We start from the raw sequence: 23,479 nt of genomic DNA, 5'->3' as shown, positions 1-23,479 counted from the left end.
TCCTTTATTTTACCTTCAGTTTTAGGAGAAACTGAAACCTTGTGTTATGGCAGAAACAGCTGTTTTATTAAGCATGATCACAGAACCCCAAATAGTTTAGCTTTTGGCATGTGATGGTCAGGGCTGGTGCAGGCTGTGGCTGAATGACATTGCTGAAGTACCCCATCACTTAGCCTCCTAAGTACTTGACCCAGTGTTACTGCCACGGTCAAGCAGCCAGGAATGACACTTTCCAGCAGTGATTTGTTTCCGTAGAACTTATTACAGACCATATCCTCTGTTACATTCAGCAGTGGACTGAAAGCACTGGTTTGTCTTCTCTCCCAATGCTAAGGATCTTATCATGAATCCATCAAGGAACACACTGTACTAGATCATAGAAGGTTGATCATAAGGTTGGAAAGACCATTGAACCAATGATGGGTTTTACTTAGCAAATATCTCACAACTTAGCAAATATCTGTCGCAACTGCTAGATCAGTGGAATGTAAGAACTGTGATATAAGTAAAATAAATACAAAATCAAAGGAAAGAAGACTTATGTAAATAATGATCCTTATTTGCATATCAGGGTTTAATTTCTTACCTGACTTGGCTCTACCTCTTTAAACAATGCCTTGCATTGTTTCAGTCAAGATCTTTAAACATCATAGCGGGTGTACCTATACTCACAATGCTATTATGTCAAGAGGGAAAAACAGCAAGAAATCTTTTTTGTTACAATAAAAGTGTTAGGTCCTAACGTTGTCTTGGAGTACAGTAAGAACAAAAAGGACATCACCACTATGTCAATGAGATAATATTAGTGTCCTGTTAGATCACTGTTGTGCTCTCGAACCCAGACACAAACCTTCTCTCTGTCTCATCCCCATTCATCCAAGTATCTGCTGAAAAGAATTGATAAGACCAGTCATCATTCTTCTTTACAAAGGAAAGCTTTCAGAAGTGGTGAAACGTAAATGGCTTTTCTATTTCCAAAATGACACAAGGAAAGTCAGGTGTATATTCTTTGCTGTCAGACTATTTTGAAGGGAATACAAAATAGTAATCGCTCACTGCCAAGCAAATGGAATTCAAAGATTGTCTAGAAATCATTACATAAATGTCTTCCTAAGTGTTTCTGAGTTTAACATAGCAGTTCTCTCTATAATATACAAGCATGAGGAAAAAATATACCTAGAATAATCAACAGGTTTTCAAATATATATATTAATTAAAATACTGAAGTATTCACGCCTCACCACCTGTTGGTCTGCACCTGGAGATAAGATTTAAATTGGCTATATATAGAATTAATCAGGTAGCATCTTAAAGGAAAATGGATTTCCCTGTGACTACCGTTAGATGTTACAGTTCTGTTGTCTTCCTGTGTGGTGGTTGCATCAGAGTATGCAGTTAATGGGGCTGGGCAGAAGAGCTGCTGCTGGATCTTGTGAGGAATGCTGCGAGTGTGTGCTCCTGCTCAGAGAGAAATAGTGCCAACTGAAAGTGTTACTTTGCTGTGTCATGAACGTGGCCTACTCTGCCTCTGGTCCTGCTTGCTTGGGCTGCTTCCATGGGGCAGGCACCTGCTATGCTGATCAATTTCACTGATTTGGCCCCTGCTTGGGGGATGCTGCATCTGGTCTGCAGCAGATCACCCTTCACTTTCTCAATAGATTGCTGGTATATGCAGCTGTCTGAGTTATTTTGAGTGCCAGTGCACGTCCAGATTTTTTCTAGTTGTAATATGCTTTCAAATGCAACTGTCATATTCCTCATTTCTGTTTCAACACATATTGCAATTCTCCTAAAATCCCAAATTTCATGTTTTGGGCCTTTATAAAAGAGCATGAAAAAGGGACTAGTGGTTGTACAAAGTGCATTTTTTTCCTCAGAAATAATTTATTCCACAGCAAAATGAAGAGGTAGCAATAATTATTCTCCATCAAATCCTGGGCAGCTGGCTAAATAATATATTTTTACAATAGGGAAAGTTGCATGCTGTTTTGTCTTCATCTTATGCCAACAAGACTTTACCATTTAATGCCAGCTGAAGGAACAGTATGGTTCATTGAAATACTGAAGAGCTATCCTGAATTTTATCCTGTACCTTTTTTCCACTGATATTTTGTAGAAACAATATGGTAATATCATCACAATATAAAAAGGATCCCTGAAACACAATATGAGGGTTCTTAAACTTTCATAATCTGGATTCAATAACAGCTATAGAAAGAGACAATGAAACCTTTTTTCCTTCCCTCTTTAGACCCATGTGTAGCCAAGCCATTTTTTTCTCATTTTTGTTCCCTTTTGTTGAGTTTACTTGAGCAGCCATAATTCTGCAGCTCAGCTTAAAGAGCGTAATCTTGGATTTCCGTCAGAATTGTTACAGTTATACCGTGTTCTATATGAATTGACTGAGGCTTTTGGAACATGATGGCTTACTTCAAGATCAAACATTAAGTATGTGGCTTTTGGCAGTTTGCAAGTCTCATCTTTCCTGAAATCTCCCAATAGCGCAGCCTTTTCAACCAATGACCCTGGGAGAACCTGATTTGAGAATATGAATTTAAAAGCCAAAGAAATGTATCTTTACAACAACTTATTTGTTATAGACTAACAATACGCTTTTCAGCTCTACCTTGCTTTGAAACTGCTGCCTGTACAATTTCAATGCGCTGCATTACTGTTGTTAAATTTATGCCAGAGGTATGGGCTTTAAATCTCCTTTATGTGGTTCCTTAATAACAAGAGTAGTAAGGTAGATAGCAGTTAGACTGCATTATTGAGGTATTTTTTCTAGATAATAACCTATCTTTAGGCCTTTATAGGACATAATCTTGCCATGGATGTAGTACAACATGCGTTGTAGGAGCTAAATTGAAATTTTAGGCAACAGGACATGTACTTTTCCTATCTTATTTTTACCAAAAAAGAATAAATTTGGAAAAGAAAAAAAAAATCCATAAAAAATGGAAAAGATCTGTATGGCTCTTTGTTGAGTTACGTTGCTGTTATCAGTGAAATTGACAGCAGATGCTATCAAATGATATTGAAAATATATGAAAAGATGCAATAATGAACCTATGGGATTTCATGCTGTACAGGGAACTCCAGCATTTTGCTTTGGTCCGTCCTGCTATTGAACAATGTTGGAGAGAACTGTCAAAGATATGCCTGTTTGGTCATTATTGTTTTTAGATTGCACCATATGTGAGAGAGTTAAAACTGAGCATTGTAGGAATAAGAGACAGATGTGGGGTTTTTATGTTTTTGGTTTTGGAAAGGCGACTCAAATGTCAAAATTAAGAAAGATGAATTTGTAGCATTGACGAGTCTTCAGGACTTGAAGATTTTTATTGTTGTGATTTCTGTTCCTTTTTGACACATTTAGGTCATCAGCAGTAAAAATGAAAAAATGTGTTTTGTTCGTTGGGAGAAAATAATCCCCTATAAGCAGATGGCATTAGGGAACAGCATAGCGCTCACCTTAGATAGTCAGCCTGCACGTTTTTGAGAAGGTAGCTAGAATGCTGGATTAAGAAACTTGCTAGTGATGTGGTGGACACACAGAGTTTTCTTTAGTTGGTTTATTCTCCTTTTCCAAGAACTTCTCTGTCTAGAGACTATTTTCTCTACAGAAAGTTGCCTCTGAGTAAAATGGTGTAATCTAAGTGTCCTTATATCTTTTTTTCCTCTTTTTTTTTTTTTTTTTAATTAGGTGTCTATAAGACATGCTCCTCTCTGTGTTTGTGAAAGATTGTGTGTTCTGTGTGTCATTACCTGATATAGATCTGCTTGTTTGGTCCTGTATTCTTGAACTGCTTGATTTCTGGACACTGTTTTCACAAACTCTAACTCTTTTTCTTTCGCATCTCTTTCCTGGATTTGCTGCTTCCTTCAGTCTCACATCAAGGTCAGTATTCATTTTAATAAGGGTGTTTATCGTGGTGGTGTCTATTAAGCTAATGTTGAGGTCCCACAGATGATTGCACATCAAATTGCATGATCACAAAATAAAGGATCAGAGATTTGGTCAATGCTGTGTAGGAGGATGGGTTGGAAGGAAATGTGTTTAGAAGAAAACTGTACTTAAAGGAAGAATTTGTATCAAGCCCACTGTAAATCAATGTTGTTGTGCACTGTGAAGAATGGGGGGAAAAAAGCAAGATGATTTAAATATCTTTGTCTGAGGTTTCAAGAAGAAATACTTGAACTTCAGCCTTATTCTCTCATATATGTTGTCAAGTGCAAAACTGGTTGCCTTAAAATACTAGTCACCCTACTTTCTTAATTGCTGGGCTTTTTCATTGTGTCTGTGTCTGAAACCTTGTGTTGATGTTGTAGAAGCTAACAAGAGATGATATGTTTTGGAATCTTATAGCTATGGCATAATTTTTTACTTTGTCTTTTCAAAGCAGTCGCGGAAGGTAGACTCAGAATTTTGGTAGTGAAATAGCTAGGAATGGACTTCTATCACCTATGTAATCTAACAAGTCAAAGTGCATGATCTAACAGCCCTCAGTTACCTAAAAACACTTGGAAACCATTTTGAACTCTTGTCTTTGCTGATAAAGTCAGTTTGGTAGCAAGCATCCGTGACTCTTGAGGGATGATTATAATTGTTTCAGGCAGTGCCTTTACCCAGAATGCTTCCGTTTTAATGACTAAAGTTCTGAGTTATTGACCAACATCCGGCTTTTCTGTTCCTGATCAACACTGTGAAAAATGTGGTGGTCAATGGAATCCCACGATGGCGTGATGCTGCTGACGCCTTTAAATTGTGTTGGTGTTCTGACCTTGGCTTGGCACAGACATTATGCCTGTGGCCTTGGCTGTATGTTTTCCTTCCTCCCACAGACTGGAAAAAGATTGGAAGTTAATCGTGCTGTCCATCAATACCTTCTGTATTCAGTGTGTTGTTCTTGCATACTTGTAACTGCTGATGAAAGGAGGACTGTCCTTGAATGACCGTCTTCTTGCAGTTCCCCAGGAATAGGACTGCCAGGAAGCTTTTTTGCCCTGTGAGCATTCTCATCTGAAATACTTAGAATGTTTTTTGTTGTTGTTTTGGGTGGGGTTTTTTTGTTTGTTTGTTTGTTTTTTGCCTTAGTGCTATTTACATTGGGTAGTCTGTGTTTGCTGGTTGCCACCATGTATGAAGTTCGATATCCTTTCTTTGGCTGTTCAAGGCCTAAATGTTATGAAATCCATCTGTCAGAGGTATTTCAGCTTTAACCCATATGTCTTTTATCAGTATTTGCGCCTATGGTGGAATTCATAATAAACAAGAGAGGGGTCTGGTTTTAGGGTGCTGTTTGGGGGATTTATTTTATTACTATTATTATTATTATTTTAATGAATAAATTGCTATTCCATAAAGTTTGGTTCTAAATGGAAGCTACAACTTTATTCCTCTTTTAATGGTGTTACAGCAGTTAGTTTTTTTCAGACATCAAAGCAAGTGCAACTTCCCAAAAAAGAACTGGGTATATGCACAATCACATTAGGCATGTCTGTCTTGTAGAAACACGAAAGTACTTCAAATGTTATCTGCTCTCATTAACAACAGCTGTGCTTACCGTAATCAGCGCAAAACCTTTGAATTTTCTGATCTGACTAATAAGTTTCCATCATCTCTCTCCTGTTGATAAACTCAATGAACCGGAGCATGAAAATGCAATCCACATCACTTTTGTGTTGTGGCATGTACTAACTGTTTAAAAGTCTGAAAGCCTAAAGTAGCTGTTGTAATGGTTCAGAATAAATAAAATAGACTTGGAAGGTGGGATTAAATCACTTTTCCATACAGATTTTTTTCTAAGCCATCTCTGTTAATGAAAGTTTTACATAGAGAACTATCTAATGCTGAGTTCAGGAGAGTAATAAAACCAATAACACTACTCTGGTGTCATTTGCTTCAGCAGTGAAAAAATTAAAGAAATACCATGAAGTCATAGTCTACAGTTCTTTTAAGCAATTCTGATGTATACATGTCATGAAAGTTGAGATGTAATTACTATAAAATAGAAAAAGTTATCAAAGATATCCTGAAGTTCTATGGATTCTTTGTTATTCCAAAGAAAATTTGATGCAATAGGAAGTAATAAAAAATTCTGTAAGCCTTGTTTCCACACAGCAAAGTAGCTTGGTGATTCAATGAGTAAAGGCTGGTGGCATCAATCCAGACAGAAGTCCATGTAAAATATAATGCCAGAAAACAACACAAGAATATAACAGCCCTATAAAATCAAAGTAAAAACAGAACACTAAATCTGGGGGAACTGTCTTATTCCTTTTTCCAGAGTCCCAAATTTGTGCTACACATCTAATGACCAGGGAAATATTTAAAACATGGCGTCCTTCTATAAGAAAATGATAGATAATATTTCTTAGAAAGTTAAGCAACTTTAGAAAATTCAGAATACTATTCAGTAGCAATAGTAGGATAGTTCTGCTCGGAAAACAGAAATCAGGGCATGGAGCTGAACCTGCTGGCTAGGCAAGGATTTCTGTTCTTTGTTTCTATTTTATTTGGTATTTAAGTGCATACCTGTGTAGATGATAGGTGTAGGATTAGACAAGGGCAGTGTTAGCCATCTTTCCTGTAACAAACTTGTGCTTCTATTCCATGTGGACCTCAGAAAATATATTTTTACTGTGCAAGTGAATGGAGCATGGGCACATGTTGCCCAGTGAGTTTGTGGTGTCTTCTCCATGGAGGTGTTTAAAAACCAGTGGACAACGTGCTTGAGCAGGGGCTAGTCCAGGTTGACCCAGTGGGCCCTCCTAACCTCAACCATTCTAAAGTTCCATATTAATTGTAATAAATAAGAAAATAAATAAATGTGGTGTGGTAAGTTACAGGCGTACAGTTGAATTATTGTCTATGGCACTATGGATTTTTCATTGTTATGGAAATAACCCTTAGTATACTGTGCCATGTACTGTATCTAAGAAGCTGTGTTTCTGAGTACTGAGAAAGCGCCTGAACTAATTTCAGTGCAAGTGTGGCTGGCTCTCCAATTTCATACCTTCAGGGGATTCGCTTTAGCCTTCATTTTTGACACCATGCTGATCATTTACCACCTCAGGAAGTGATAAAAACGTCAAATAAGTGAGTCAGCAGTGGTTAGTTCTGGGCAGTGGAGCCAGATACATTGGTTTCAAAGGAGTTTTCATTTATATGTCTTTCATCTCTAAAAAGTAATGCCCTCTAATAATTGTTTTCTGTTTAATGTATTTTCCTTTAATTTTACTTAAATTTTAAAAAATGGTTTTATGGGATTGTTTACATAAAAAAGCACTCTTTTCTTGTAGGAGTTGTCCATTCCTTGTGAATGAGGAAAAGGAGTAAAACATCTGTAAGATGATAGTGGGAAACAAAAGATTGAAGAAGTCAGACTTTTTGGTTGTTAAGGCTAGATAGCAATAAGTAGAGCACAAACACCGTGTTTTTTGTTAAAATAGGTCACTGGCAAAGTCTTTAGGATTTGCTTTAGGAATAGAGATTTCTTTATCCATTTGAAGTGGAATCTGTAGCTTTTCTGTCAAAGGTCGTTTTTTCTTGCCTTGTTTCACTGCATCTTAACAAAGCAGTTATTCACAGCTGTACATCATCTCAGAATTCTCATTTTCCCTCAGTCTTGTATGATCTGATTTCTTTCCTGCTACCTGCTGAAAATAACTTAACTGATGAGCTGTTTTTCTTTTTATGTTATTGCTCTATTTTCAGTACACATAATCGCAAAGCATACAGCTTTCCTGTGGGAATTAGAATGGAGAGGCGCATGGGGGGCTGTTTATATGTCAGCAGTACACTGTGAATTCTGAGTTCTGAATCCCTCACAATTTTCCTTTTCTGGATATAAGTGAAAGCAAAGCATCTTACCATACTATTTGAAAAATCAAAACAAAACATTACATAGAAAACATTTTATTAAATGTCTTTATGTTAATTACAAAGTTAACAAGTTATCTAGCATGTCATCAGAAAATTATCTGAAATTGTCGTTCAAACTTAATGCAGCGTTAAACATTTTGACTAACCCGTATGCGTCACATCACATTTAGTCAAATGAATAAAATCTGAACATTATTTTTCTTCTTTAATGACTAACTTCTATGCAAAATGTACCCCTCAAATGGCTAGGCTTTTATTTCTGTCAAAACTCTAAAAGCCAGATAGGGTATGGACAGATAGTGAATTTGTGATTTGAATTAATCTTGGTATAAGTGCTTTCCTAATGGTCTAACAAAATATAACTTCTTGTTCTGATACCTTCACTGATAATGACTGCTTTCAGATTTCCTATCTCTTTGAGCTTACTGGCAGAGTCTGCAGGAGTGAAGCATTACCCACAGAAGTGTAGAGCAAGTTATAGACTATTTAAGCAAATTAGGAATATGCAGGTTGATGGAATCAGATCAGATATGTACAAGATTGCTGAGGGAGCCAGCTGATGTCATTGCAAGGACTTTTTCTATCATCTTCAAAAGCTTATGGCTGTCAGGGAACATTCCTGATGACTGACAAACATGCCCATTTTTAAGAAGGATGAGAGAGAGAGTCCAAGGAATTATTTGGAGCAGATTCTCCTGAAGGCCATGTTCAAGAATGAACAAGAAGCTGATAGGGAACAGCCACTACCATTCAAGGTGACCTCCTTGCCTTAGATGAGAGCCATTGGAACTGTTTTAGATGTGACTTTGCTGTTTGACAGAGAACATTTCTTATTATGACTGTTTGCTTTCAGTCATGAATGACCAACAGCTCTGAGAGGCACAGTGCCCCCATCTCTTAGGTAACTCAGCACGCTCAGTTCAAAGCAAAGAGTTTTCTACATGGAATGTTATTATGTTATCAATTCCTTTACAGCATAGAACAGCTTTGGTGAAAATTGGGATGGAGTTTGATGGTAGTTTTGGAATGACATTAGGTTTTCAGTAATTCATTTCTAGAGTAATCCTTTCAAACATTTCATAATGAGCTTGATCACTTGAAGTGCCCTGTCTCCTTCTCTGAAAACCAAGAGTGAGAGAACATTATAAATCTGAGGTATAAAACAGTCTGTATAGATAGACCAGAAGTGCCTAATTTAGTCCTAGAAATTACAGCTGCCAACAGTTGGCAGTTGCCAAGCCAGCGAGCTTGGTGCCAGCCTTGACAGAAGATTGCAGAAGGCTCCAAACCAATGTAAAACTCATGTGAGGCCACTTTCCTTTTAGTTCCTATACTCCTTTGTTGCTCAACTCCCTCCTAGTGTGGCATGTGAACTTGTGACTTCCCAATTCCATTCATTTACTGTAGCTCACCAGATGGTAGCTCTAAAAAACATATGTTGTCTTCCTTAGCTTCCACATCAGTGCAACTTGGTCTTTATCAATCCCACTGGCACTAACAGCACTGACCAGATTGTTTCCATGGTGAGTGCCAGCAAAACTCAGATTGTCTGCAAACTTCCTGTTGCATTTTTAATGTCTTGAGTTGCTCACACCACTTTTGATGAAGTCCCAAAGGCTAGGAACTGAGAGAGGGATAACGTAGTACAATCTTACCTTTAAAAGTGTATGGCAAGACATCCTTCATCATGCATTCACCATGCCAGCTTCAGTGGGGATACTGTCTCCAAGAATACATTATTTTGCAATCATTTCCTGTCAGACCTTTTCTCCTTCACCAATATTGTGTTCAGTGTTGTTTTCTTCCTTCTCTAGGCCTGCCTTTCTCTGATGTATTCTGCTCTGTGTGCTCCCTTAGTTCTTTTTGTCTAAAGTGTTCATAAAGAAAAAGGTGTACTGGTTTAATCTTTGAATTTTCAGCTGGTAGGATACTTGGTTATGCTAGATGTGCCTGAATTTTTCAGCTACTAATACAAAATAGATAACAGCAATGTTATTAACAGTTTCTTCTTGTAACCAACTACAGTAACGATTTACTCACTTCACTTTTCACTGTGTAATCTTTAACTTCACATAGATACTACTGGCAGAAAATGATATCAGTGTCGCATAAAGAATTGAGTAATCAGCTAAGAAATAGTTTTAGTACTATATCCTTGTAACAATATATATGTAAAAAACCTTAAAAACAAACATTTCTTCATTATTTGCAATGTCATTGCTTTAAAGTATTGATATCCTATTAGTTAGAATAAGATATATTTTTCCTTCAGCATCGCTTGCTATTTGTTCCCTTGCACTTTGCCCAGATCTTTTTTTTTCTTTTTTATCATTACTTCAGAATGAATAGTGCTAAGGCAAAACATGGGCTTCACTAAAAATCAGTTTCAAATCCATAGCAAAACCATACTACTAACTACTATTCCTCAGTCTCTACATGCACACTTATCAGAACCAAATATTTCCTTAGTGTCTCTGATGTTAAAGGTTAACAACACTAGTGAAGGCTTCTTGACATTCTTGCATCCTTGCTCTGGGAAGCTGCTAAGGGAATCAGCACTAAAACTACAGGATTTTATGCAGCTTACTGGTCTTAATGACACATCTTGTACATAGTTTTTTATTGCTTAAGGCTTTACTTCCATGTAAGTTGGATATTTTGCAAGTACATTTCTCTCTGAGAGTTAATTATCTTCCTTCTGAATGGAGAATTTAGAAGATTTTATTTTAAAGTCTTCTTGTTTTTACTGTAGAAGAGCATTTCAGGAGTATGTTTTTGACAGATCCAGCACATTTGTTTTATCCCCTTTGGAGGGTGGGAAACAGTTTCAGAAGCTCATATGAATTGCTGATACTTACAGGCATAATCTTCCCCAGATACGGGGAATTTTTTTTTTTTTTTTTTTTTTTTTTTTTTTTTTAGTTGATTTCTTAAGTATTCTAGAGAGAAAGGAATAAATTTTCTTCTTCCACATCTTGGAATAGCAGAGAATGTTTTTTAAATTACAGTTAGAGAAATTCTTGGCTTTATTTTGATGGAGAAAGGAACTAGAAGTCTTGTATTTCTGTATCCTATTTTGACTACATCCTCTATAATTTTTAATGAGATTTTTAATACTGGTTAAAATCTTAACCTGTAACTTATATCTTCGTATACAGGGACAGTTAATCTGTAGAAAACATATGAGATTTGTATTAGAAATATTCTTCTTGACAGTAAAGTCTGTTGTTTCTTTATCTGTCCTAAAGATTATGAACTTTCACCAATTGCATAGAAGATTAAATTCCTTTAAAGAGAGAAAAGATTTGTACCTATTTGTATCACAGTTTTAGGCTGCATCAAGTCATTTGTGTTGGTAAAGTGATCAAATCCAATCAATTCAAATCTGAATTTTGCCTCACTTGTCTCAAGGTAACCAAGTAAAAAATAGTTCACTGGAGTAGTAGATAAAGAGTAAATGAAGAGTAGATAAAAATGTATCTTCCTCTGTAGATACTCCAAACTAGAGATAATGTAATTAGTGAACTTCATAATCACTAGGGATGTCAGTGACTAACATCAGATGTCTGGAGCATGGGGTGTCTTGTGCCTGTGGATGGATTTCAGCAGGTTTTGTTGTTTTTTCTTCCCATCCACCTGCAGAATGTGTCCAAAAGAGTCAATTTACCCATGATACTCACAGACATACTTATTCTGTAGAAGATCCGTTCAGTGTGAAATGGTGGAATTCTCTTCTGAAAAGCGTAAGCCAGTAACCTTGTCCATACACATTACCAAGGCTATAAACCAAGACAGGAACCTCTGGTGAAGAAATGCTCTCAGATGTTGCTTGCAACATAAATTCTGTATTCAGAAAGTTTTCCACAAACCCTATGGTATTCATTTGGTTTGTGAAGCTCTCCTGTTTACACTCCGGAGGCCTACAGCTGACAGACTGAAAAGACAGTACTATAGCTATATCAGAGATGCAAGAACCAAGCCATCTGCACTATTTTGGTTGGCTATTCAGCTCTGTACGGTATATTTACTACAAATAATGCTGCTGTTCCCCACTTTCCAGGCAGTCAAAAGTCCGGAACAAATCATTTCAGTAGGCACAACTTAACCTGTTGTGAGCTGTCAAAGCCAGTGCTCTTATGTCTTTCATAAGAGGAGTTACCTCTTTATAAATCTTGCTAAGCACCAGAAATTCTGCAATTCTGAGAGACACTGTTGTCTGTATTCTGTATTATAAACTGGTCCCTCCAAGTGGATGCCAAAATAGAACTGTATATTCCCCATCTCAGATTCTGATGTTAATGAAGATACAGTAGCAAAATATAGTTTGGTTATCATGATGATGTTGCTTTTCCATCAACCCCATCATTTTGCATTCTTTTCGCAACATTATCTCTGGGCATTGCTGAGTTTAATCTTGTCAGAAGGTTCAGACTTGGAACTACTTCTTTATAGCTAGACGCATAAACACCTTTACTTTTAAATCTATATAGTGAATCTGCTAGGAAGACTCTTTATGAAAGCAATTTGGTCCGTAAGTAGACAAAACAAATAATGTATGGTTTTGATACAGGCATACCAGCAATGTATAAATCATCAGGCTTTTAGTCCTGAAACAGACTGTTGTATAGTCTTTTAGAAAGATTCTTTAAGCATCTCTGTCCTCATGTCGTTTCCTTGGAGCTACTCTGCCTTTTTTCTCTTTTCTAATGAGACAAGATTCTGAATGTCCTCATACGTGGTTTTTGTTGTTGTTTTTTGATATAATAAGTCCTCCTCCAATGAGTTGGTATGGGGGCTGCTCCAAAAGTAATGCTCTCTATTTTATTATTTTGGCCCACAATATCAGAAGCAGATGTTGATGATATGGCAGTAAATGTTGAACCTCCCCACCAATATCTGATTTCATTTCGTTGACTTGCGACAGACAGCAGCAGAGGGGCAATCTGACCAAAGGCTGTCTGACATGTATGTGAATCTGGTGTGTCACTGACTTCTTCCATGCAAAAAAAATGTACCCATTGGCACTTGTTATTACTTGCTGAACGTTTATGGAGACCAAACAGTGGATGTGAGCACAGTGAGGCAGTGAGTGGTGCATTTCAGCAGTGGCAACAGCAATGTGAAAGACAAGCCACATTCTGGATGGCCATTCATGGCTCTCACACTATGAAGAACCTCTCAGACCATCAGATCATTTGTGCAAATAATTGGCTAATGGTGGTGGCTGTGTTGAGAAACAGTGTTTTGTAGCTGAGAATTTGCTCTATCAAACAATGTTGCGTTCTTTGCATCTGTTGTTGTTATGGAAATAAATAGGAGGCATTACTTTCAGAGTAACCTACGTACATTCATGTGCTTTCTGCTTTTAGTAACTGTTTGTTTTAATGCCTTTTATTGNCATTTTTTTAATTATTGTATGTATCAAGTATTATTCTAGAAGGAATGAAAAGATTGCATACTCTTATGAAAGAAAACAACTGCTATATTTTGATTTGTTTTCTTTTCTGGCTGGTGGGACTGCAGTGAAAAGAGACGTGTGTGATCTCAGATCACAAAAATACCTTCTGAAACCTCAATAAAATGCCATTCATAAGGAAGATTTTATTGCTGCTTAGAAAATACTTTTTTCAGCCAAATCATGCAGGTCTTTTGAGCAGAGAGTGACTGGCTGTGTGTGATCTGTTCATAGGGTGGTTGGCTCATGCATTGGAATTGAAGGTAAAAAGAACAGCCCTTCTGGGAGCTCTTCCCACACTGCTAGGGCCAAATTCAACTAACTCAGCATGTAGCTAGGAGAAGGAATCCACACTGAGGCCTCATCAGTCTTATTGATAATGTCATTTTTGGCTTTGCATCTGTTTACTCAATTAACAAAAGCAGAAGAAGAAAATACAATAAAACAAAATTATTTGTTGAACTACTGAATACTGTTATTAAGGTCCTCAAAGCATTTTTATTTTTCCTAACAAAGGAACACACATATCATCATCATACAGCATTATTATAGGGTTCACCTTGAATTTGTGTTTTTAATGCTCTCAAATTTAATAAAAATGAAGAATATGGAACTTGACGTGTAATTAATTTGATATTTAATCTCTGAAACCTGATTTTGAATTTGACATCAATTATGAAATTATGGTATGCATTATTTTTATCACATTTATTTTCTACTGAGTAGATATTGAGAGGTTAAATAGTTGAGAAACTGCACTTTAGTTTTTAAATGAAGTAGCAGAGTGAGTATCTACAGAAATGGAATTAGATTTTAATGGAAACGTGGTGCTGTGGGTGTGTAACTGAAGGTTTTTTGCTTGCTTTGCTCTTTTATTTTAGCAGATTGTGTCTGACCCTGTCTGAAATTGAACCTCTGCTTTGCTTAATTTGCTATAGTCTTCCTGGACTAAAATGAAGACCCTCCTGTTAATCTGTTGTTAATCTCTCAACTGTAGTCAGTTTGTTAAAGATCTTGTTCTTTTCTTCCAGTTACTTTGAGAATACTAAAACAGCACTCCAACGCTGTTTGTGTGTAATTGGCTACTACTGTTCTCTTGACTGGAGAACAGCTGACTTTATTACTTTTTTTTTCAATCAAGAGACTGAAGACAAAAATACACTTTCCATGAAAAACGTTAGCTTGATAGTACTGAGTATGCAACTGAGATACTTGTGCTTGTCATCTTTTGTAAGATTTATCTTTCTGTGCATGTGTTTATTATGTATCTTTCTCTAAATTCTCTGACTGTATTAATAACTCATGCCATTTCATTATTTGAAATGAGCTATGTATAAGCTTGATGTGGTGCTTATGTGTCAGGTGATGGGTTACTGTTAGAGGTATTCTTAAATAATAGGAGGATTTTAGACTATTTTCTGACTTGGAGTATTTAGTCCGTGCCTGATTTATATGCTTTATATTTTCCTGTATTTTCCCATCAGCTGTTTCTGGAAGAAGAAGGGTTTTTTTTAGCTGGAGTTAGAGATGGGCTGGCTGCATTAGAAAACAAGAATCGATACTGGCAGCTAATTCTTAACGCTGAGGAAAGAAAACCAGCATAGAGTTGAGATTTGCATCTAGTCTTTGACCTTCACACTTCTTGATTCAGATGCTATAAGGACCCTGTCCTGAAAATTTGGGGCAAGCTGGTTTCTCCATAATCTTCTTTGTCTTCATCCCTTGCCCACTCCGACAATCACTGAACACACCCTCTGTTTTATAAACTAGGGTTTCCTAGGTTCAGGAAATGTAGTTCACCCTCCCCATCTCTTAAAGCCACTGTGGGTCTTCTTATCTCACATGCAACAGACCAGTTAAATTCTGAGAATCTGTTAATATTTTCATTGCTGTGTGTTACCTTGTCATATATCAGAACAGTGAAGAGCAACATAACAAAATGATGAGAGGTTGATGGAGGAGACTCACAAGCAGAAAAGGTGGCTGAATGCTTGAATTGGTCAGCTGTGCATACAGAAGAAGCTCAATGAATATGTGTTATCCATTTTTTATCTCATAAACAAAGTAGAACAGAGGTGATGGTACTAGACCAGGTTGTTTGAAAAGCATAGTTAAATTATTTTGTGTTTTTTTGAAGTTAGTAACTTAATGCACCATTTCATTAACAGTAATGTAACTACTTAAGAAGCTGGAATTGTTTTGTAGAACCCAACAAAGCAAAGGAGCAGCCTCAGATAATGCTTATGCTCTAAAAAATAGTAATCTGGCCATATGAAATTGCATAGTGAGCTTCAGCAGTATGTGACTTTCTTGATCCTAATTTTTCAATGAGTAAGATATGGAGCTTTGTTCAATCTTTGGCAGTTTTGCTTTGACTGTCAATCAGACACACAGTTGTGGTGATGGGACTATGTGATGTGGTCAGTCCTGTTTCCTACATCACTTATTTCACTTACTTTCATTATTTTCTTTTTTTTCTTGAGATTAAGGAATTAGGCTTTCCAAATACAGTCATTATTTTCTATGGCTGGGTGATCAACTGGGTGATCAACTACCAGTTAGGTAAAGTAAGTTTTAAGCAATTTAAGGCTAAAGCAAAACCTTTTAAAAGGATTTTTATTTTCTTATTTTCAATGTGAAGTGGCATTACTGAGAAGAGTTCCTCACTGACTTCCTTCTACTAAACTTCCCGAAAGGTAAATGTTTTTCTTTGTGCAAAAAAAAAAACTCTCAAAAAAAAAAAAAGGAAAATTAAAAATAATTCCTCACCTCATGTCACCGTGCTTATGAACTTTTGATTCTTAAGTTAGGGTGAAGGTTATGGCCATATGACCTTTAAAACAAAGAAGTGATGAAGGAAATGGTGCTGGCAATATCGCAAGTTGGACACTTCCCTTTGAGTTTTGAATCATTCCAGCTCAGATCACTAACATCCCTTTCAGTTGATGTTGACTTCTTTGCAGTAAAAAAAAGTTGTGTTTTTTTTTTTAAACCCATCTAATCACTAATCAAAAGACTCCTAATAAAGATCTGGACAATGTAGTTTATTGTTTTCTGCCTTCTAGGATTGCTTTCTGGAATTTTTTCTAGTTATAGTGTGTTTTGTTCTTTGACTTAAGTTGCAGCATTGTCAGCATTAGGCTCTTTTATATGGCTATATCTTTTATATCTCCATTTCATTCCACACAAGTGAATAAATGTACTGATCAGTGTCACTCAGGACTTTGAAGTGTTTTTGAGGCCCTATTAGTGATTTATGCATTGTAGAATTCAGTGTTTCATAATATAATATTCATTGGCAGTTTTGAACTAAATAATATAGCACATACTTTTTTCTTTTCTTTTCTTTTTGCCTTTTCACAGTAAATTTCACTGTGTGTGTATTGCATCCGTTTAGTTATCTTGAGAAGCAGTGTGCTTTCGAGCGGGTAGAGTTCCTCTGTCCATCAGGATTGGTAGCTGCAGCAACAGTGCACTGTCCTGTGGGTGGTGGTAATGTTACGTTAATGAAGGCTGTTGCTGAGCACAGTCTTTCTGACATGGCTGACTGACAGTGTGCCTACTTTTTAAGGTAAAAATAATTTCCAGGAATTTAAGTCAGATAAATAGAGCGGGCGGTTTCTTTAGCTGTGAGCAAAATGAGTGTGTTTTTTCCTAGAACACGTAGTCATCATTTGAAATATAATCAAGTGCACATTTTTTTCTTTAAGATAAATTTCTGTAGTGACTTGAATACACTGTAAATGTGCACTTATCCTTGGATCATTAGTATATCTCTGTTGTGTTTTAGGTGCATAACTTTGGGGAAAAAAAACATTGAAACGATAGTAGAAAGTTCAAATTAAATTCTGCATATTTTTGCTTATCTTTTTGTCATTTATTTTACAAGAATTTACCTGTAATTACCTCAGAAAAGATCATCAGGTTAGGGTAATAAATAGAAATATGTCAACATGTAGCATAAAAATCCATAGAAGGAAAGAATTAGCAGCTATCTATGCTGATGTGCATAACTGTGAAAGATAATTAGGATTGAAATGCAAAATTATTTAGGGTAGTATGGAATAATTTGATTTAATTTAAGCCTTAATACAATTAATATTATTAGGAATGAAAAGTCTTCCAAAGGACTTGCAGGTAACAAACTGAATTGGATCAGTCTTTTTAACGTTTTTCAGGAATACCCGATGGTAGATGGGTTTTCTGTTGTTCTCTTCTTCTTACAGGCAAAGTATTTGATAGATTCAAATTTCCAAGTACTTGATGTGACACTGCACAAAATGGAGAAAGGTTTTTAGCACTGGAAAAGATTTTTTACTTTTGAGTGCTAACTCTTTTTAGGAACTATACCTCCAGAGCTGTCATTGTCCAAAGGTTTGATCCTACCAATGACACGATTACCCAGCAGAGAGGTAATGCTGTAGGAACCTGTATTATCTGAAAGGTTTGTTGTCCAACTTTTTGTTGCTTTTTAACAAAGGTACAGAGTAGCTGTTTTATCCTGCATGGGAGTTCAAGTTTCCAGTCCCTATGACAATTACAAACAGAAGTCTGAGTAATACTCAGTCATTTTAAGACTACATCTTTTAAACTGCTTCGAGAATTAGAGTATCTACTTAATTGTTTGGAAGGCATTCGTTTTGCACCAAACATGAGAAAGTATACATCATACAAACACACAGACCCTTATAAATACTCCTTTATTTGAAGAGCTTTTTTTTTTTTTTTTTAAGAGATCTTGGAATGTGCAGGGAAAGATCTTCCTTATACATACTTTGATCAGGGTTTTGGTTTTATTAATATTGTTGTCTCTTATCTAAACAGCAGATAATAGTAACGAATACCACTTTCCCAGCAGGTGAATCTCAGTTTGCCAGTTAATAAAAAATAATTAATTCCCCTACTTTTTAATCTGGAAGTTGAATAAGAATCCTCATGTGGAGCTGAATGTGTTGGACTTGCATATTTTCATTTTATGTGTTAACTTAGCTGTACTTTCTCTGTTTATTTTGTAGGACAGCTAGAACCATGTATTGTACAAACTGAGTTGGTGCCAACATAATATATCCAATATGTTGTTTAATCATTGAGCAAGTCTGCTTTCAAACCGGGCAGCATGCCCATTACCAGTGAGCAGCACTGGGTTAGAGCAACTTAACAATTACACTGGTTGTGTTTTAAAAGCATTCTGACTCAAATCAGCTGTAACTGTTGGAAAAGGTATTTAAATACGCCAATAACTTTTTAACATCATCAGAAAATGACTTTTCTTTTATTCTCAGTCTCTGGAGGATGTCAGCACTTTTTCTCACTAATAGAAGTTTGTTTAGCACCAAGGAAAATATGCTATCTTTGCAACTTTTCCAGCACCAGTTGGCTTACATTGCAAAAAGTATAGCTCAGTGTTGAACCTACATTTTTGAAAGAGCTCAAAGCACCATCTAGGCCTGTGCCACGTAATTTGGACATATATATCGCAAAGAGGTATTTTCTTCATGACACTGTTGTTACTAGTTCTGAAGAAAATATTAAAGCAGAGTTGTTTGTGATCTATTCTAAAAGGTATTTCTGAAATACAGAGGAAACATTCTTCCTTCCCTGTGTGGATAACATAGAAGATAGGAGGCTAGTATATCATTCTGCTTTCTAAACAGTAAATTAAAGAGCTGTCTCTACTACTTGCATGATGTTTGGGGGAGATCTTGCAACCAAAGAATTCATCTTTTATTCCAAAATCTAAACTCCAGATATAATTATGGAGAAAAGGGCTGAGGAAGCAAAGCTAGCCTGTTTTGTTTTGATTGGACTAAAAGTTTAGACTTAAGTTCTCTGTGGTCAGGAGGCTGAGATTAAAGGGTCTGTAATTAGATTCAATACTCCATGTGTCTTAATGCCCAGAAAGGCCAAACCCTGTCTGCAAGCAGTGGTAGTTGCCAGGATCATCAAAAATAATTCATAGATACAAGTGAAAAGGAAATTATGCATGGTTTCTGAAATAGTTTGTTCTTGCTTGCTCCTTTCTGTGAAAAGAAAGGAGAGGAAATTCCTCAAAATATCTAGTAAACAAAAAGAGCTTGATTTTGAAAAGAAATAGTTCTAGAAACAGATCGCCTAGAAATTGCAGGTAGTCTTCTATGTTCAAGTCATGCTGCAGCAGTTTTCCTTTCGATTCTCTTGTTGTGCTTATGTTAGATACAGTGGTACTCAAAGCAAAATGGATTATTTAAGTGTGTGCGTTTTTTATATGTCCATGTCTGCATGAGCAGAGAAAAGGTTTATTTGTAATACATACCTCAATCATGAAGACGAATGTCTCTCTTGATTAATAGCTTATACTAAACAGTTACTTTAAGGTTTTTGTTTCAGAAATTTCCACGTTTAAGCTAATAGTAATGACTAAAATGGTGTGTTCATTAGATTGGCTTAACATTTGATGGTAACACTAGGGGATAAATCAGCTTTGCCATGTGCAGAGTGACTGTATTTGAGGGCACCAATGCTTGCCAGCCCAGCTCACAAGCACGAGGCCTGACCAGAAGCTGGACTCCATTCTGAATGCTCTTCTCTCTTACAGGCAAGTTAAAGATCAAAATAAGAAAGTAGCAAATCTGAAGCACAAAGAGCAAGTGGAGAAGAAGAAGAGTGCACAAATGCTGGAGGAGGCCAGGAGGCGAGAGGATAATCTTAACGACAGCTCCCAACAGCTTCAGGTAACGTGAGAACTGGATAAGAGTAATTTGGCCAATGAGCCAGTAAGCTACATCACCTCCTGCTGTACCTACTGATCTATTTTCATAGACATTACACACAAAATATATTACTGACTATTTAAAATAAGACATCTATCTTAGAGCTCTTCAAAGAAAGCACCAGGGCTTTTACTGTCAGTTCAGTTATGAAGTGCATCATTGAAATAATTTGATCACTGCAACGTTCAGATTGGTGCGGCATTTCCTCCTTTGCTAATCATCTAACAGCTTTATTCTTTAGCTGTTTTGTGTGTTTTCCTAGCTGATTTTACCTTATATTGTTCCTTTTCTTCAGCAAGTGAAAGATAACCAAGTAAGTATTGTTACAGTAAACTGAAATTTTTGTGGGGCAACTGAAAGGTCTTGTTTTCTGTGTTTACTCGGCCTTACTTGACAAGAACCTGCTCTACCTCATGAACTCTCAGTATGCTTTCTAGACAGTTTGCATTACTGTAGAAACCATAACATGCTGCTGCCTCCCCGAATTCTGGTTATCTCAAATCTGTCTAGTCATACCAAATCACCAGTATGAAACCAACTGAAATAGTTTTCAGTCTGCTCTAGGTTGGTAACAGCTGTAGATGGTTTCTCAAACAGTTCAGTTTTCAAGTGCTGTCATAGAGACGTTAAACTGTTGCCATGAAATAGAATGAAGGCTGCATGATACCAAGAGAAGGTAATAAATATTTTTCCTGTGATTTCTTAAATTTACAAAAGCAGCTTTCCTTTTGGTGAGTGAAAATAAACATGGGAATCAGAATCTACCCTTGAGATAAGATTCATTTTAAAATCTTTAGAGAGCGTGCTTTCTCAAAGCTGTTTTCTTTGTTATCCTAGGTTAAATCCTGGTTCTTGGTACCAGCTGTGTTTGCCACTAAAACTACAATAAAGACATAGAATAAATCCTAATAGCTCACAAGCAAAGACAAATCCCCTCCTTAATTTAAACAGATACTTCTTTACTCTGTTCTGTGGAATTCCAGTGGGATGGTTTCAACTCTTTAAGAACTTTGGAAAGAACCACAGAAACATGTGTCCATGTGGAATGCTCTCAGATGCACCATTTTGTGGTTTTCCCTTTAGTTCAAGTCCTGCGTGAGCATCGCACTGAAATAGTTAAGTTCCAAGTGTATTAAAATGATTTCATAACTACACACTTTTTTTAAAGACTGGGATGTGGGTTTTCTACATCTGCTAATGGGTTTTGTGGCTGTAAGGCTATGGCAATGCACAAGGCTCTTGTTATGTGGCAGCTTAAATTCAAATAACACAATCCTCCTTGTATTAGTGAACTGTCTTTTAAAATTCCTAAAAAATAATCTGGCATATGGTTAGATTTTTAATCTGCAATTTGTATAAATCTGTATTTTAGGTTTGGAAAGGTAAGTAGTACTTGAAATCTGTTGTTCAACTGTTAGCGTGTTGTACTTATCAAATGCTACTATCACACATGTTCATTTTTGTTTTATTTCTCTTAAAGCATGGCTTACCCTACTGGCTTTTTTCCTTGACATTGTTCTTTCACTTTTTGTTTTTCTTTCTGTTACTCAAATGGAATGAACTGAAAAAAGCCTGACATTTGTTCTCTCCCAGCTCCTGTTAGCATACTAAAACTACTCTTTTTTTAGAAGTAATAAGTTATGTAATGTGTTTGTACAGCTATGCTTAGCAATGGACGGACAGTGACATTCCGGTTATTGATAACTTTAATTCCTATTAAAATTAGTTTAGTTTCTGATATTTCAAAGAGATTTTATAGCTTTGTGGGCAGCAATGAAACAGCTTTCACTCAGAAATTGACTAGTTAAAAGAATGGTGATGGTTTGTATTATTTGTAAGTGTTGTAGTGATAGAGATATTATAGATATAGGGCTAGGAATAGCATACTTAGGATAATTGTACAGTAAGTATTTCCTATTATTTATTTATTTATTTTTACAATAAATAGCTTACATGTAGGGACTAGAAATAATTACAGTTGTTTCTTTTGAGGAAGCCAAATTATTTGATGTTTTTCTCATTTTCTCTAGTGTTATTTTGTCGTGTCTTCAGTAGTTCTGCTGCTTTCCCTATAATGCTATGCAAGTATTTCTGCAATAAATATAGATACTAACAAATGCATGTGAGAACTTAAGACTGAAGTTGCATGTGATACTTAACATTGAAGTGTATAAGTTACCACAGTGTTAGTATTACCTGACTTTCCCTGGTTCATTCTCTGTTTTTGTGAATCTAACTGTCCCATTTGGGTGGGCTCCTTTTTAAAGAGCCTTTCCTCATATTCAACCCAAGGCTGAAGGGAATGCTTTCATTCACGGATGAAAAAGGTCTGTATGCCCTAATGAAAATATCAAGCTATGGTAAAATATGGAGTGTTTAATGACAAGTGACAGGCTCGATAAAAACTCCTTCCCTTAGAAGAGCCCTCTGCTTATAGCCTCTCTCTCTCAAGGATTTCAACATTTTGATTTCCTGAAAGTAAAATTTACCCAGGACCACATTTGAGTTCCTTAGCTATGGAGACCTGTCTTCTGTAGAGGCTCTAAATGGCACTAATCGATTAAACAAAATATTAAACTTGAGAGGAACGTAGATTATTATTATTATTATTTTTTTTTATGCAGCCATTGTTGGCTTTGGGGTCAGGACACAGAAGCACCAATTTCAGATAATTTTGGTCTTGGTGGTTTTGGCTGGAATTAATAATATGACATTATGAAATGCTTAAAAATATACGATCTGCATGTTCTTCGGTTGACCGTCTGCAATCCAGTCAAATAAACACGCTCCCAAGCACATATTCCACTCCTCCTCTCTCTGTCCCTAACAGGCATGTGGTTTCTTTCTTCCTGAGTCCAGTAACAAAATGTTCGTTTATTCAGAAAGCTCTGATGATGGAAATTTGGTATTTTGGGGAGTGGGGGAAGAATGAAAACCATAATGTCTCAATTCTAGTGAGTTGGATAAATGAGTTTCCAAATTTGTCTTTTCCTCCTGAGTTCCTTTAAACCTCAACTCTCTAGAGATCTGAGAGGTTAACGAGTGTCTGGTCTATAAACAGTATGAAAAAAGAGGGTCTTGGACTGGAGTAGAACATTTTTTTTCTTTAAAGAAAAGAAAAGAAATAGCTTGGCTATTGTGAAAAGGAAGTGATATGCTGTCTTGTCCCAGGAATGTAACGCTTACTGAAATTTCAAGGAATATGAATGAGTTAGTATGTATATTTTTTGGTCTTTTCCTTCCAGTGTCTGTTCCAGAGTTTTCAGGTGGAGTTTTCAGAATATTTTGGGGCATGGAGTTGTCTAATGTTGTTTCTGTGTTGCAGCAATTATCCAGCAAATTGCTGCTGAAAAACTGTGTATCCAGAAGTTGTGTAAAATACATTTG

The 23,479-nt window shown here is 36.4% G+C and overlaps 1 protein-coding gene across 12 annotated transcripts in view; it reads left to right on the top strand.

Annotated features, from left to right (window-relative positions):
* Positions 1-23,479, top strand: part of ERC1 (ELKS/RAB6-interacting/CAST family member 1) — a 274,077-nt gene that overhangs the window by 120,344 nt on the left and 130,254 nt on the right. For 9 of the 12 annotated variants that reach the window (XM_015865493.2, XM_015865513.2, XM_015865532.2 and 6 more), the window contains 2 exons: positions 3,890-3,901; positions 19,918-20,053. In XM_015865493.2, coding sequence (XP_015720979.1) covers positions 3,890-3,901; positions 19,918-20,053 — 148 coding nt within the window. The remainder of the gene's footprint in view (positions 1-3,889; positions 3,902-19,917; positions 20,054-23,479) is intronic. The other 3 variants (XM_015865524.2, XM_015865503.2, XM_015865609.1) reach the window with 1 other exon arrangement.

The sequence above is a fragment of the Coturnix japonica genome, chromosome 1 (genome assembly GCF_001577835.2).
Source record: "Coturnix japonica isolate 7356 chromosome 1, Coturnix japonica 2.1, whole genome shotgun sequence".
Lineage (NCBI taxonomy): Eukaryota > Metazoa > Chordata > Aves > Galliformes > Phasianidae > Coturnix > Coturnix japonica.
Note: the sequence above shows the minus strand (reverse complement) of the source record. Positions and strands in the feature narration are given on the sequence as shown.